General features: G+C 63.0%; 1 protein-coding gene across 3 annotated transcripts in view; it reads left to right on the top strand.

Annotated features, from left to right (window-relative positions):
* The window catches only part of VAV2 (vav guanine nucleotide exchange factor 2), a 168,079-nt gene that overhangs the window by 31,143 nt on the left and 124,146 nt on the right, over positions 1-12,790 (top strand). For all 3 annotated transcript variants that reach the window (XM_072960499.1, XM_072960498.1, XM_072960497.1), the window contains exon 2: positions 6,180-6,296. In XM_072960499.1, coding sequence (XP_072816600.1) covers positions 6,180-6,296 — 117 coding nt within the window. The remainder of the gene's footprint in view (positions 1-6,179; positions 6,297-12,790) is intronic.

Here is a 12,790-nt window from a genome sequence, read left to right as displayed (position 1 = left end):
CACCGCGTGTCTCTGTCTCCGGGTCTCCGCTGCGTGAGAAGTGAAGGAGGTGCCCTCCGTGGAGGAGGTGCTCCTGTTAAATTGTCCGGACGTCATCGAGTCCCCGAGCCGCTCAGTACATCTCCGGCTGGGCCTGCGTGGAGCAGCCGGTGAGCTGGAGCCGCGCTGGCCTTTACCCCGGGGAGGCCCCCTGCGTCCAGTGCTACGGGCAGACCTGGCGGCTCGGCCCCCGACGGTGTGGGAAGCTGGGGCCGTGAGGTTGGACAGACCCAGATCCGGGCCTCCCTGTTTCCTTAGCTGTGAGGTGGGTGATGAGTGATCCCAGCTTGGGGGTTTGTCCTTGGATGAACGAGCGAGGCGCTATGCCCGGCCAGGGCACAGAAGCCGGCGGGCAGTGCTAACGTGTGCGGGAGTCAGTGGTCGTGGACCCCACGTTCCCCCTGCCTGCTTGTTTTTGGAGGAGATGCTTCTGGAAGTGAGAGCTGCCACCCACGTGGCTGCAGCCATCTGTGGGGCCTTGGACGCCTCTGAAGCCGTCACGGGATCCCTGCTGGGTGGCGGAAGCAGGGCCGTTTCAGAGACAAGGTTAATGCGCCGTAGACGGTCATCCATCGACCATTTGTTCATTCATTCCCTCGCTAGATTCCGAGCCCCTGCTGTGGGCCGCTGCCCAGGTGTTTGGCACAGGTGGGGGAGAAGAGGGTCCCAGGCCCCGCCCCTACAGAGCATCTGGCCAGCTTGTCACCTCAAGGCCACCTGTTTATTTACCCCAAGGGCCCCAAATTTGAAAGCTCCAGTCCAGCAGGCAGCGTCTATTAAATAGTGATGAGGTCACTTAAAATGGGTTTTGAATGAGCATAGCATAAATAAACAAGGAATTAATTCATTTTCCCATGTCTTATTGATCAAAGACCTTGTCATTGGCTGCCAGTCAGAGCATCTGATCGACAGGCCTCCGCCGCCTGGCCCCCCAGGAGTTCGTTTCGCTCCAGAGGAAGCAAAGTGACTTGTCGTCACCAAGCGCAGTTTTAGTGCCACTTGTTGAAATATTTCAAGAAACTCAGTGCTGTCTCTGAGCCTCAGTTTCCACCCCTGCAAACTGGGGCTCAGAGTAAAAGTTCCTTGTAGGGATGGAGCGAAGGCCAGGAGTCTGGCCTTGGAGGTTCAGCTGACCCAGACCCGTCCCCGCTCTGTCACCTCCTTGCGGGTGACCTTGGGAGGGCTGGGCAGCCTCTTGGGCCTCAGTCTCTCTGCGATGGCTCCTGGTTGCCGTGAGCAGCACAGCCCTTCGCCAGGAGCCTGGCACCGTGGAAACCTTTGCTACACGAGAGCTTTGGAGACTCTGGGGTGGCAGGGCACCAGAGTGCAGCCCCTCGTAGTGATGAGCCTTGAGCCAGGAGTCAGGCCTGCACAGAGGGGTGAGTCCCATCCCAGAGTCCAGCCCCGGGGTGCCCGGCGTCCTGGGGGCTCCGAGGGGCAGGGCAGCCAGCCCACCTTGGACGCTCAGACCCCGCCTTGTTCCTCTTCAGCAGTGCTTTCCCTCCCTCCTCAGGTAGGGGCCTGTGGTCATCAGTGCCTCTGCACCGTTACGGCATGAATGCGAGCCCACCGTGTCACTGCTCTGAGCTTCGCTTTGTCCGTCTTTGGAATGGGGTTGCGACGGCTCACACCTCGGGGGCCATCGCAGGCTGTCAGTGGGTTTGTCACTGGAGCACAGGCTGCCATTGTCACCTCCCTCCCTTGCCTGCCCGGTGCCCGGGCCACGTACGTTCAAATGGCAGATCCCCGGCCAAAGCCAGCTGCCATGTGACCTCATGCAAGGGGCTTCAGCTTCCCGTGCCTCAGTTTCCCTGTTTGCTGCTGCCTCTCAGAGCTGGGATGCGTGAGCAGCGGGCGTGTGAATGAGCTGCGGAGGGACCTGCCCTCCGGGGCTCTCCTTCCAGCCCTGCCTGGGGGGACAGCACGCCCAGGGAGGGGCAGCGGGAGGGGCCTCGGGGGCCTGAAGGCTGCCTGCCCGGTGGGGCAGGACCTCCATGTCTCTCCCACGGGCTGGGGGTGTCCCTGGCAGCATCTCCCCGATCAGCAGGGTGGCTGCCAAGTGGCCAGAGTGGAGCCACTGGAGCTGGGCCAGGAAGCCTTCCCCAGGGATGGACGGGGACCTCGAGGCTCAGATCCAGCCCGTGTCCTCAGGGCCCTGCTCTGCTTCTCACATCCAGGGTCCCCATGCTGGGGCCCCGGGACAGCTGAGTGACAGGTGACAGTGAGCAGCAGGCCTGGGCTGTCCTGTCCTGCTGCGCCAGGGAGCCTGTGTCCTCACGCTAATCTGATTTCAGCCTGATTAGGTCCGAGGAGACTGGAAAGGGCCCGAAATCAGGGGCTGACGTGTCCGGGACACAGGCAGCCCCGCCTCTCCACGCAGCAGCTGGGCCCGAACGAGGCACTGCTCAAGGCCAGGAGAGCCCTGCTGTGGCTGGGGTTGGGGAAGCGGGGGGGGGGGTAGCCCACACCCACGGGGTGCCCTAGACAAATACAGTGGCCCTGCCCCCGTGCTGGGCTGCCTGCCGCAGTGGCACTGCCCCCGTGCTGGGCCGCCTGCCGCGGGGCCAGATTTTGGGGACAGACCCTTATCGTGGCCACTCGGCTGGACTTCTGAGGCCGAGCTTCTGGATGCTGGTGAAGCAGTGACCGCCCTTTGTGGAGGGCCCCTCTGGCCGAGGAGAGAGAATGCCGCTCGGCCCTGAAGCCACGGGAACACGGCCGCCCATCAGGCCTTCCGTGGCCACAGGACACGGATGGGCAGCTTCTGGCTCACACTGGCCCCGGCCCCCTGCTCCACCGTCGCTCTGCTTGTGGCTGGGACGTCCCTGCAGCCGCTCTGGCCCAGCGTCCTGTCACTTGTACCTTCAGGAGTCTCTCTTCCAGAATCTGAAGCCACCCCTGATGTGAGTGAGGGAGCACGGGGCTCTGATTGGCTGGGCTCTGGCCACACACCCTGCCGGGCCCAGGGGTGGTGAGGACGGAGCAGAGGAGGACAGGGAGTGGACGTGAACAGCAGAAGCAGCGGCTACCCACTGCCCTTGCTGAGCGGAAAGAGAAGGGGGCCTGTCCCGTCCTGTCCCGTCTCCATCTCTGGGCCTCAGTTTCTCTCATTGTACAGCGATCATGACCGTATCACCTACTCTAGCCACTTTTAGCGTGAGAGAGTGTTGGCACGTACACCGGACAGAAGGGACTGGGACCCAGGGCATTCTGGAGACAGACCCCGTCCCCCCAAAGGGCGTGCGCCACTCTGGAGCAGACACGGGCTCCAGTCTCAGCTCTGCTGCCTTCTGATCTGGAGCCAACCTTCTCCGCTCTCTGGGCCTCAGTTCTCCTTACCTGTAAAATGGGGTAATTGTTGGTGGGAGGCCAGGGCAGGCAGCACCAGGACCCAGGAGCCCCGTGGATGGATGGGGGTGCGGCTGCTGCCCACTCCCCCCCCCCCCCCGTGGAGCCCGGTGGTTTCTCCCAGTCCCGCGGAGTCCCTGGCCCGAGGTCCGAATCCGTGTGCACAGCTGTTGTCCAGTGCCAGCCCAGGGAGGGCTTGGGGCGGTTCTGGAAGGTTAGGGGCCTGAGTGGCCACAGTGGGGGCAGGGCCGGGCCAGGCAGACGCTGTGTCCATGGGGAGCCTGCCCCATTCTGAGCCCCCGAAAGGAAGCCTGGCTGGCCACCTGCGATTATGGTTAGGAGCTGTGTAATTAGCTCTAAAAATGGGAGGCTGAGGCGGAATTAAAATACACACTTAGCGGCAATTAGAGACGAGTGGTGTGCAAAAAATAGTGGAGCCAGACTGGAAGCTGCAGCCGTCCTGCGGGCGGCAGGGGGTGTAGTGGGGGGACCGGGCGGGAGCAGGAGGGTCTGAAGCTGCAGGGCCGGGCGGGGGTGCCAGGTGGGCTCTGGTCCGGACCCGGCCCCTCCGTCTGCAGGCTGCGCGCTGGTGTCCACAGGCGGGGCGCTTAAAGCACCTGGCGCGTTTTCAGGCAGGGAGCTGGGAGTCCGGGAGCGTGGTGTCCGCGGGGCAAGCTCCTCCCTGGGGGCTCCGTGGGAGCGCCTGTCCAGGCCTCTCCCAGCTCCTGGTGGCTTCCCTGGCTCGGGAGCATCACCTCCGTCCTCACCCAGCCTCCTCCCTGCGGTCTGTTTCTCTGTGTCTCTCTGTTTTTTCCATTAAGTTCTCTTATCAGGGTCAAATACGCAAAACATGAATATACCATTTTAACTGCTTCTAAGAATGCAGTTGGGTGGCATGGGGAGCCTTCCCGAAAATGCTGCATAACCATCACCGCCGTTGTTTCCAGAACTTGCTCGTTATCCCGAAGAGAAACTCTGTCCCTGGTAAACACTGGACCCCCTCCCCCCACCCCACCCTGTTTCTGTCGCTGTGGATTTCCTTGTCCTGGGTCCCTCGTGTAAGTGGAATCCCGTGAGTTTGGTCCTTCTGTGTCTGCAGTGTCAGGGCAGGCACGGCTGGGAGAGTTTTAGGTCCACACGTCCAAGCCAGTAGCTGTAGCCAGCGTGGCTGTTAAATTTACATGGATTAGAATAAAGTTAAATGAAAAGTGCGGTGGTTCAGTGGGACCGGCCGCGTTCCGAGTGCTCGGTGGGCACGTGTGCGTGGCTGCCCGGCCCTCAGCACCCATACGGAGCGTTTCCGTCTCCAGAAAGTTCTGCTGGAGGGCCCTGCTCCAGGTTCATGGAGACGAGAGACGTGCTGACCAGCGCCGTGTGTGACGGGGCGGGACCCTGGGCCGGGCTGTCTTTTACTTCTGTCAGCACGCTTTGCTTCCTTTGCCTTCCTGTGTGGAAGAAACGTCAGGGCGTTTCTTGGCGGGGCGGGGTCGGTGTATGTTAATCTCCTGGTGTTGCCTTTGATGCCGTGGATGGGGGCGTCCTCGTTCTCAGGAACCACGCTCGTATGTTTGGGGGAAAGGAGGTCACATCTGCAGGTTACTCTCACATGTTCAGGAGAATTGTACACGGACACACACTCAGACGCACACACCCAGATACACACGCACACACACAGGATGGTTAACAGGGCACAACCTTGGAGCCGGTGTCGGCTGTGGTAGTGACCCGCCCGGGCCAGCAGGATGGGGCAGCCCAGCGCAGAGGCTGCTCCAGGCCTGGGCGTGTCGCCCGTTGGGGGCGGGCGGCGGGGAGGTTGGTGTCTCTGTTGGGGCACCTGCCCTATGGAAGTTCTCGGCGTAGCTAGGTTCTCGCTGGACCTGCCGTCACTTCTGATTCTGGCCTGTCCTTCATCTAAGTCTGTCCATGGGTCTGACTCTCCGGCACGCAGTCCCAGGCTCTCGGCAGGTCTCCTGAAGTCGGGCTGTTGGGCCCTTAGTGCTGCTTATGGATGAGGACGACTGGTAGACCCCGGGTTACCCTTCAGCTGTGTGCGCCGCAGTCCTCACCCCTCGGTCACCCCCACCCCAAGCTGGATTGGGTGGGCTGATGGCTCCCACGTACCTAACGCCCACTCTGCCATCAGGGTACACAGTTAACCCAGCCAGGCCCGTCCTGTTAGGCAGCCAGGCCTCAGGAGCGGAAGCCACTCTCTCCAGGTCCCGCACGCTAGAATCATCGACAGGATTCGAACCCGGGGCTGTGTGACCCCAAGGCCTGCTGCCCCCACGTCCTGACCAGCTCTTTCCCACGGGGACTGGAAGCTGGCTGTCCGGGTCGGCGCCTGCCCCATCCCCCTGGCTTGGGCTGTGTTGCCAAGCCCACTGCAGGTGCCTGGCTGCCGGGTGGAGGAGGGACCCCAGTGTCGATCTGGGAAGTGGATTTCGGCCTTGTGCACCACCAGCCCCTGCTGCGTCTGGTGTGTGTGCCGCTCCCGGTCCACACGGCTTCCGTGGGGCTTTGTCACGTGTCAGGAAACGGGGCGTGTCCGTGCCCAGGAAGGCATCACACACGTGTGCACGTGTGCGCGCTGACTGAAAACCAGCGTATGTTGTTCAGTGTTCAGACGTGTGGATCCCCGCGCACGGGCGAGCGGGGCCGCCTGTGACAGCAGGGCGTCCTCTGCGCAGGGAGGTGGTGGTCCCTGTTGGCACACGGAAGCAGAGGTTGCTGCTGGCAGCGTTGCTGCCCTCACAGATTGTGCAAGCTGAGTAATCTTCCCTTCTCTCCTCTAGTTCCTGTGTTTGAAGAACATACGTACCTTCCTTAAAGTCTGCCACGACAAATTTGGCTTAAGAAACAGCGAGCTGTTTGACCCCTTCGACCTCTTCGACGTCCGAGACTTTGGCAAGGTGAGTGGTCTCGCCTGGCGCCAGCTCCGCGGCAGGTGGGCCTGGCCTCTCCACGCAGAGCCCACGCTGGGCAGGTGTAGGCTGGGCTGTGTCACAAACAGGAGGGGGCACGTCGGGGGCTGGGGGCGGCGGGTGGCCCCTCTTGCCTCTCCAGCCATTCTGGGTGAGGGCGTCACGGAGCCAGGAGGATGGGGGGGATGCAGGGCACAGACGGGCACGGAACGGCGATCCCCCTGGCCCGGCCTTGCTGTCTGAGCAGCCCTGAGCATGTATTTCCTATACCTCAAATCTCCGACTCATCATGGGATGACGGGCCAATGTTAGCACCTGCTCTGGAGGGGGCGGGGCCGGCAGACATGGTGCGGGTACGCGTTCATTGTGCCACTCTGCGAAAGGAGGCATCGAGGTTGTACCTGAAACAATCTCCCCCAGCTCTGAGGAGGCATCGGGCAAGGAGGGTGGTTATCTGAACACCCAAGAGCCTGGAGGTGGTCCCCAAGGTCTGGGGCAGATCGCCCGGGGCGGCTCCCCGTGTTCTCGGGGAGTGTCACTTGGCAGCGGTGCTGCAGCGTCCCGCCGGCACAGGTGAGGGCGGCCTGGGGCTGGGCAGCACAGAGGCCGAGGTGGGGCTTGCGGCTCCTCGCGGCTTCCTGGTGATCCTGGGCTCAGAGTCCAGCGCAGGGTGACACGTCCCACCAGGAAGCACTGCAGCCCCGAGGTCCCTCTGAAAAGATGGGGGCAGGAGCGAGGTCTCTCGGTGGTGGACTGGGGCCGAGGGCTGGAGTCAGCCCGGCTCCCCGCTGCCCTGGGTCCCGGTGTCTCCAAGCCCCTGCCTGCTGGCGAAGGGCCTGCTGCTGGCACCGGCTCTGCAAGATGGCCCCGGACTACCTGGGGCGAGTTCCCGCCTGCTGCTGGGAGCTGTCAGAAGACGCTTACTGCCTGCTTTATCTGAGGGCTGTTATCGGGGACCTGGTGTTTGAGGCGGGTTCTATGGCTGCATGATTCATGCAGTGCAAGGGGAATTTTGTATCTGCAGCTGCAAATGCTGAGAAGTCAGTTCCAGGAGGAGCCTTTATTTGAAGTGCCATCAAGTGTCGAATTAGCGTCAGTAACTGGGGCTTTCCCATGAGCCTCCTGGGTCTGACAGACTCTCCTTTGGGTCTGAAAATCTCTAGAAATGAGATTGGGGAACCTTGTCCAAGGGCCCACCTCTGTGTAATCAGTCAGCTCTCAGAGGCTTCTCTTCCTCTGAATGACTCACCCAGGTCCCTCCGGCTGCAGGGCGCCGGTCTGGACTCAGGCCCTAACGCCTTCCTCTGTCCGGGGCTCGGTGCTGGGGCGGGGGCCGCGGAAGCGTGAGTGGAGCCCTGCTGGCCAGTCCTTTCCCCTACGCGGGCTTCTCCGTTTTCAGAGTGGCTTCCACATGGATTAGAATCTCTCTCCTGTTCCCTCTCCTTGTGAACAGCACCAGGGAAGGCCCTTCGGAACACACACACACACTTTCACAAATGCACTCATACACACACTGGTATTTAAAATAATCGCATGGAGAAAAAGACGGGCTAGACCCCCGCCAAGCTCCCCAGCTTGGCCCGCTGTGACGCTCAGACGCCCGCTGGTCTGCACCCCGCTTTCCTTTCCCCTGGCTGCAGCCACGTGCAGGGATGCAGGGAGCATGTAAACTTGGGTGAAACGCTCGTCGTGGGGCCTGCTGACTGGTGAGCACCAAGCAAGGGGGCAGCCCCCGTGGCGGTGGGTGGTTTGACCCCCACACAGAGGGCCCGCATGGGGCGAGCCCGGAGTGCAGTGGGTTTGGACCATTAGTCCCGGTGTAGGTGGGTGCTGGGGACGGAGTGGCGGCGAGGGACCCGCCCAGCCCGGCGTGGAGGCACGGCACGCAGGGTCCCCGGGCTCTGGGAGCGGCAGGGCTGGCAGAGTGCTGCGATGCCCAGAGCTGGCCTGGTCCTGCCCCTGCTCTTCTGTTGGGTCAGAGGGACCTGGTCCAAAGTCTGGGCCCACAGAATGGCCGACGACCTCAGCAGATGACCCAGTGACTCTGACCTCTCCCGGTTTGCCGAGGAGTGGGTGGAGCTGGGAGCCCTCGGCGTGGTGCCCAACCTGGAGCAGGTGCTCGTCAAATGGCGGCGCTGTGGCCGCTGCGGTGCCCTCCCCGCCCCCAGGTCTGCTTGAAATGGAGCCGACCCCTGTGGTTGGGTGGCAGCCCCTCTCTCTTATTTCTTTGCTGTTACTTTTTCGTGAAGACTTAACATCTGCATTTTGGGAATCAGAGCCCGAGGTGGGGCGGGGCTCAGCACACGGACCGCGGAGCCCTGAAGGCTGCATTCAAGCCCCAGCCCTGCTGTCACCCGTGGCGGCCATGCCCAGGTGACTTTTTCCAAGTCCTGTCTGTAAGCTGGTGACGAGGCCCGTGCCCTCCGAGGTCTCTTGAGCAGCACGCAGACCCGTGCGTGTGTGCTCTCGGCGCCCGGTGCATGGCAGGGGCTGGCTCTGGTTCTCGGCCGCACCTCCCTTTGGCCCGTGTGTCCGTGTGTGTGGAGGCCGCCCGGGCTGGGACCGGGCCTCCTGAGGCTGCTGGCGCTGCCCGGGGAGGCGGCCCTGGTGGGAGCGCGGCCTGCCCGCCGCGTCCTCCCTTCCCTCTGACTGCGTGTCCCCGTGCCACTCTCCTTCCCGGCGGTCCGCGCTCCGGGTTGCGTCTGATGAGGGGCTGGGAGAGGCTGGGCGCCGAGACGTGCTCCCCACATGGGAGCCGCGGACCACGGCCTGTTTCGCTCGGCAAGTCCCTCCTGACATCTGGGGACGGGACACCCTGGAAAACACACACCAGCAGGGCCCCGTCTCCCCCCGGCCACACAGCTGTCTGCCCTGCTCGGGTATCCGAACACGGGGACTGTCCCCGCCCCAGTGCCTCTGGGAAGCGCCGCGGTTGACGGCGGGTAGGGGCGCAGCGCGGGGCTCCGGCCTGCTGGGTGAGGAGCAGGTCTGGGGGGCCTGGGCCTCTCATTCAGGTGTGATTTATGAGGACGGGCCTGCGGACCAGTCACCTCCGTGCACAGAGACAGCGGACGCTGCCAAGGTCCCCACGGCCCAGGAGCCCGGCCCTGCGGGCTCACCCCCGCCTGTCCAGCGGTGCCCGGCGGTGCTCGGGGATGTCCGGCCGCAGGGATGCCAGCTTGCTCTGCCGCCCGCGCCTGCCAGCCCAGCGGGGCAGGAGGATCTATCTCTGGGGGCAGTTCTGGTCTCTGCTGACTGGAGCCTGCCTGGGCCCGGGTGAGAGCGGAGCTGGGGTTTGTGTTAGGACGCGTGGGAAAGGGGCCGGCTCTCAGTGGTCTGCCGCGGGGACCGCAGGGCAGGGATTTGAGGGGCGAGGTTCCCTGCTGGCTTTCTGCCTGGTTGTCTTGCACCTGCACACACGGGATTCTGGAGCGAAAGGGACCCTCGTGGGATAGCCGGTTAGTCAGTCTCAGGCTGGTTTGGAAATCCCCAGATCTTTTTCTTTGCTGTTATTATTATTTTAATTAAAAATGTTTTTTGGAGGGGAGGTAATTAGGTTTGTTTATTTATTTTCATGGAGGTGCTGGGGACTGAACCCAGGACTGCGTGCCTGCCAAGCACGTGCTCCGCCACTGAGCTGCACCTTTTCCTTTGCTGTTGTTTAAGGAAGTTTATGGTGTGCAGGTCCTGTCTGGGTTTAGGTTTTGTGCTGGTCATTTTCTAAACAGCTGCTTCTCTGCTTCCCAAGGCTCTCACGTTGTCGGGGTCGCCCCTCGGGAAGGGAAGGGTCGTTCATTCGTTGGTTCCTCCACTCATCTCTCCATTAAGCCTTCAATTCACCGAGTGTTTATTAAGCACTTACTGTGCGAGAGATAAAACAGAAGGGCTCACATGACCTTTGTCCTCCGAGAGTCACGCAGGTTCGCTGTTGTGTGGTTAATGGTGGAAAAAGGAGGGAGACGGTGAGACTCTTCCCCGGGCGCCGGCCGGCTCTGCCTCAGCCGTGCCACCGGGGCCCTGCCTCCGTGACTTCGGCGTGGAGGGGGCTGGGCGCTGTGGAGGCGGCTGCAATGCAAGCTCCCGTTGCTGGGGAGGGAGAACTCCTCTCCAGGAAACCGCTGTGTGGAGTCGGGCTGCCTGGCGTCCGCCTGTTTCCAGAACCAGCAGGGCCCTCCTCCTGCCGCTCTGGCCTCTGGGCGTCCCCTTCCCGCCTTCCCTTTGGGACGGGTGCAGAGAGGAGCTGATGCTTCGGGGTGCTCGAAGTTGCAGGAAAGGGTTTTCTAAACCCAGGAGGAGTGCCAGGAGGGGCAGCCCCATGTTGTCTGGGACGGACAGCAGGCGGGGGCCCCCTGGAGAGGCTGCGGGAGCCCTGGGGGCAGCCCTGTCCCCGGGAAGCTGGCCAGGCCCGCGCACTGCGCTGTCCTTCTGGGACCTTCTCTCATCCGGAGCGGGGATGGAGGGGCGGCCGGTGGGGAGGAGGGCTTCCTGTCAGACCCAGTGAGGGTCGGACCGTCGCATCCTTGGGCTCTTTGAGCTTTTGTTTCTGCAGGGCTAGAGCGAAGTCAGTGACGGCCCAGGGTGCAGCAATGTCATAGGTCCTCGGAGAGGCGGTAAACACGCAGTCACACCGTTTTTATGAGTGATTTGTCCCTCTTCTTGCCAGCCCGCCCCGCAAGCTCCAGCAGCTCCAGCAGGAGCTGAAGGATCCAGAACGTTGGTTCCGGAAGTTTTTTGTTGGCCACCATCCCTGGTATTTTCCCGAAGGGTCACATTAAAGGTATTAGATTTCGGCTCAAACCAGTCCAGTCGGGGAAGATTGGAGCTACGGTTCAAGAGAAGGGCCTGAGACTGGAGCCAGATGCTGAGTTGGCCCGTGTGGGGAGCCGGAGACCCGGGGCCTGCTCCCTTCCCTTCTCACGTCCCCCGTGTGCCCTGTTCTGGGCGCCTGTTGGGCGCACGGGGTTCAGGAAGGGAAGGAGCGTGGGAAGGCGGAGCGGGTGGCCGGTACGAGCTGGGTCTTCCCAGGACGCCACTGTGTGGAGTCTGGTTGGAAACTTTGGCTGCAGGGCCCTGCGGTTTCCTTCTGGTTTTTAGGGCCTGGAGGTGGTAGACAGTCATCATCACGAAATGGCAGCCTCACCTCCGCCTTGTGAGCTGGGCGACCTCGGTGCACGGGACCCGTTTTGCAGAGCAGCAGGCGGAGGCTCAGAGGGTGAGCGCCGTGCACAGGGTCACATGGCCTTGGTTAGTTAGCGTCTCCTGTCTGGGAGTTTGCTACGAGCGGGGCAGGGAGGTCGTGGCCGGCTTCGCCAGCACAGTGCCTGGCCCTGGGTTTGCCGCTGGGGTCAGCTCGGCCCCATCTGCGGCCCCGGGCAGGTGGCTTTCCCTGAAGTTGATTCCCTCCCCTGGAGGATGGGAGCAGGGCCACTAAGCCCGCCGCTCGGAGCCCCACGGGCGCTGCTACGGAAGGCTCCACCCGTGGTCAGTGAGCTGGCGGGCTTCCGTCTTCCTCGGGGGCATAGTCCTCTGTGCAATGGCCACTGTCAGCATGTCTCCCACGTGGGAGTGAGACGTGTCACCTCTTGACCTCTGGGGCCGTGGGCAGGAGGCAGGGAGGGAGGAGGGAGCCCAGGGGTGAACCCCCGCCTGCAGGAGGCCTCGGCCGGCCTCTGGTTCCGCGTGGTCCTGGGCTGTTCGTCCCAGGACCCACCGCCGACTTGCCCCCGAGCTGTCTCTCAGCGCTGGGCTCCCCTGCAGGTGTCCTCGGCCCGCCTGGCCCTCCCCGCCACTGCAGGCCCGCCCGCCCACCCACCGTCCTCGCCTCCCTGGGGCCTGTGCTCAGATCTCAGTATTTGAAACGGTGGGGCTGCCTCCCCACACGGATGCCCGCTGTCTGAGTAGGCTCCTCCCCTGCCTGGGCCGTGGGTCACCGCCCCCGGTGGGGCTGTGAGCTTCCTCGCCGTAGGGACCTTCGTGCCTTCTTTACTAATGTCTCCAGGGGCCTGGAATCCAGCTGCGGGGGCGCCAGTCTGTCCTGGTGTGAGTGCGTGGATCCTCCTGGAGGAGCCAAGAAGCTTTTGGTGGGGATGGGGTGGGGGGCACCTTGCAGAAGGCCCTGGCACCCTCAGTGGGTCAGGAGGCCCAGGCTGGCCCAGCCGCCTCGCTGGGGCCTGGGGAGACTGGACGTCCAGGTGGCCCTCCAGGGTCTTCCCCGGGGGTGCCCCGCTGCCCACATCAGGGACCCGGGTCAGGTGAAGTCTGGCGCTGCTTCCCTGCGCCTCCCAGCCCGGCTGCCCTGCACCTGCAGCTCTGCCTGGTCAGCGCGCCTCACTTTGGCCCCTGTTTGGGTGGATTAACAACACGAGGGGATGGTCCAGGAGGCTGTCTCTCTTGCTTGAGTTAAGGAGCAGAGCGCACCTTCTAATAAGTGTGTGGAATGCTCCTGTTTATTATCCATCAGGACATTCTGCTGGGCTCAGAAT

Source organism: Vicugna pacos, chromosome 4 (assembly GCF_048564905.1).
Source record: "Vicugna pacos chromosome 4, VicPac4, whole genome shotgun sequence".
NCBI classification, from domain to species: Eukaryota; Metazoa; Chordata; class Mammalia; order Artiodactyla; family Camelidae; genus Vicugna; species Vicugna pacos.
Note: the sequence above shows the minus strand (reverse complement) of the source record. Positions and strands in the feature narration are given on the sequence as shown.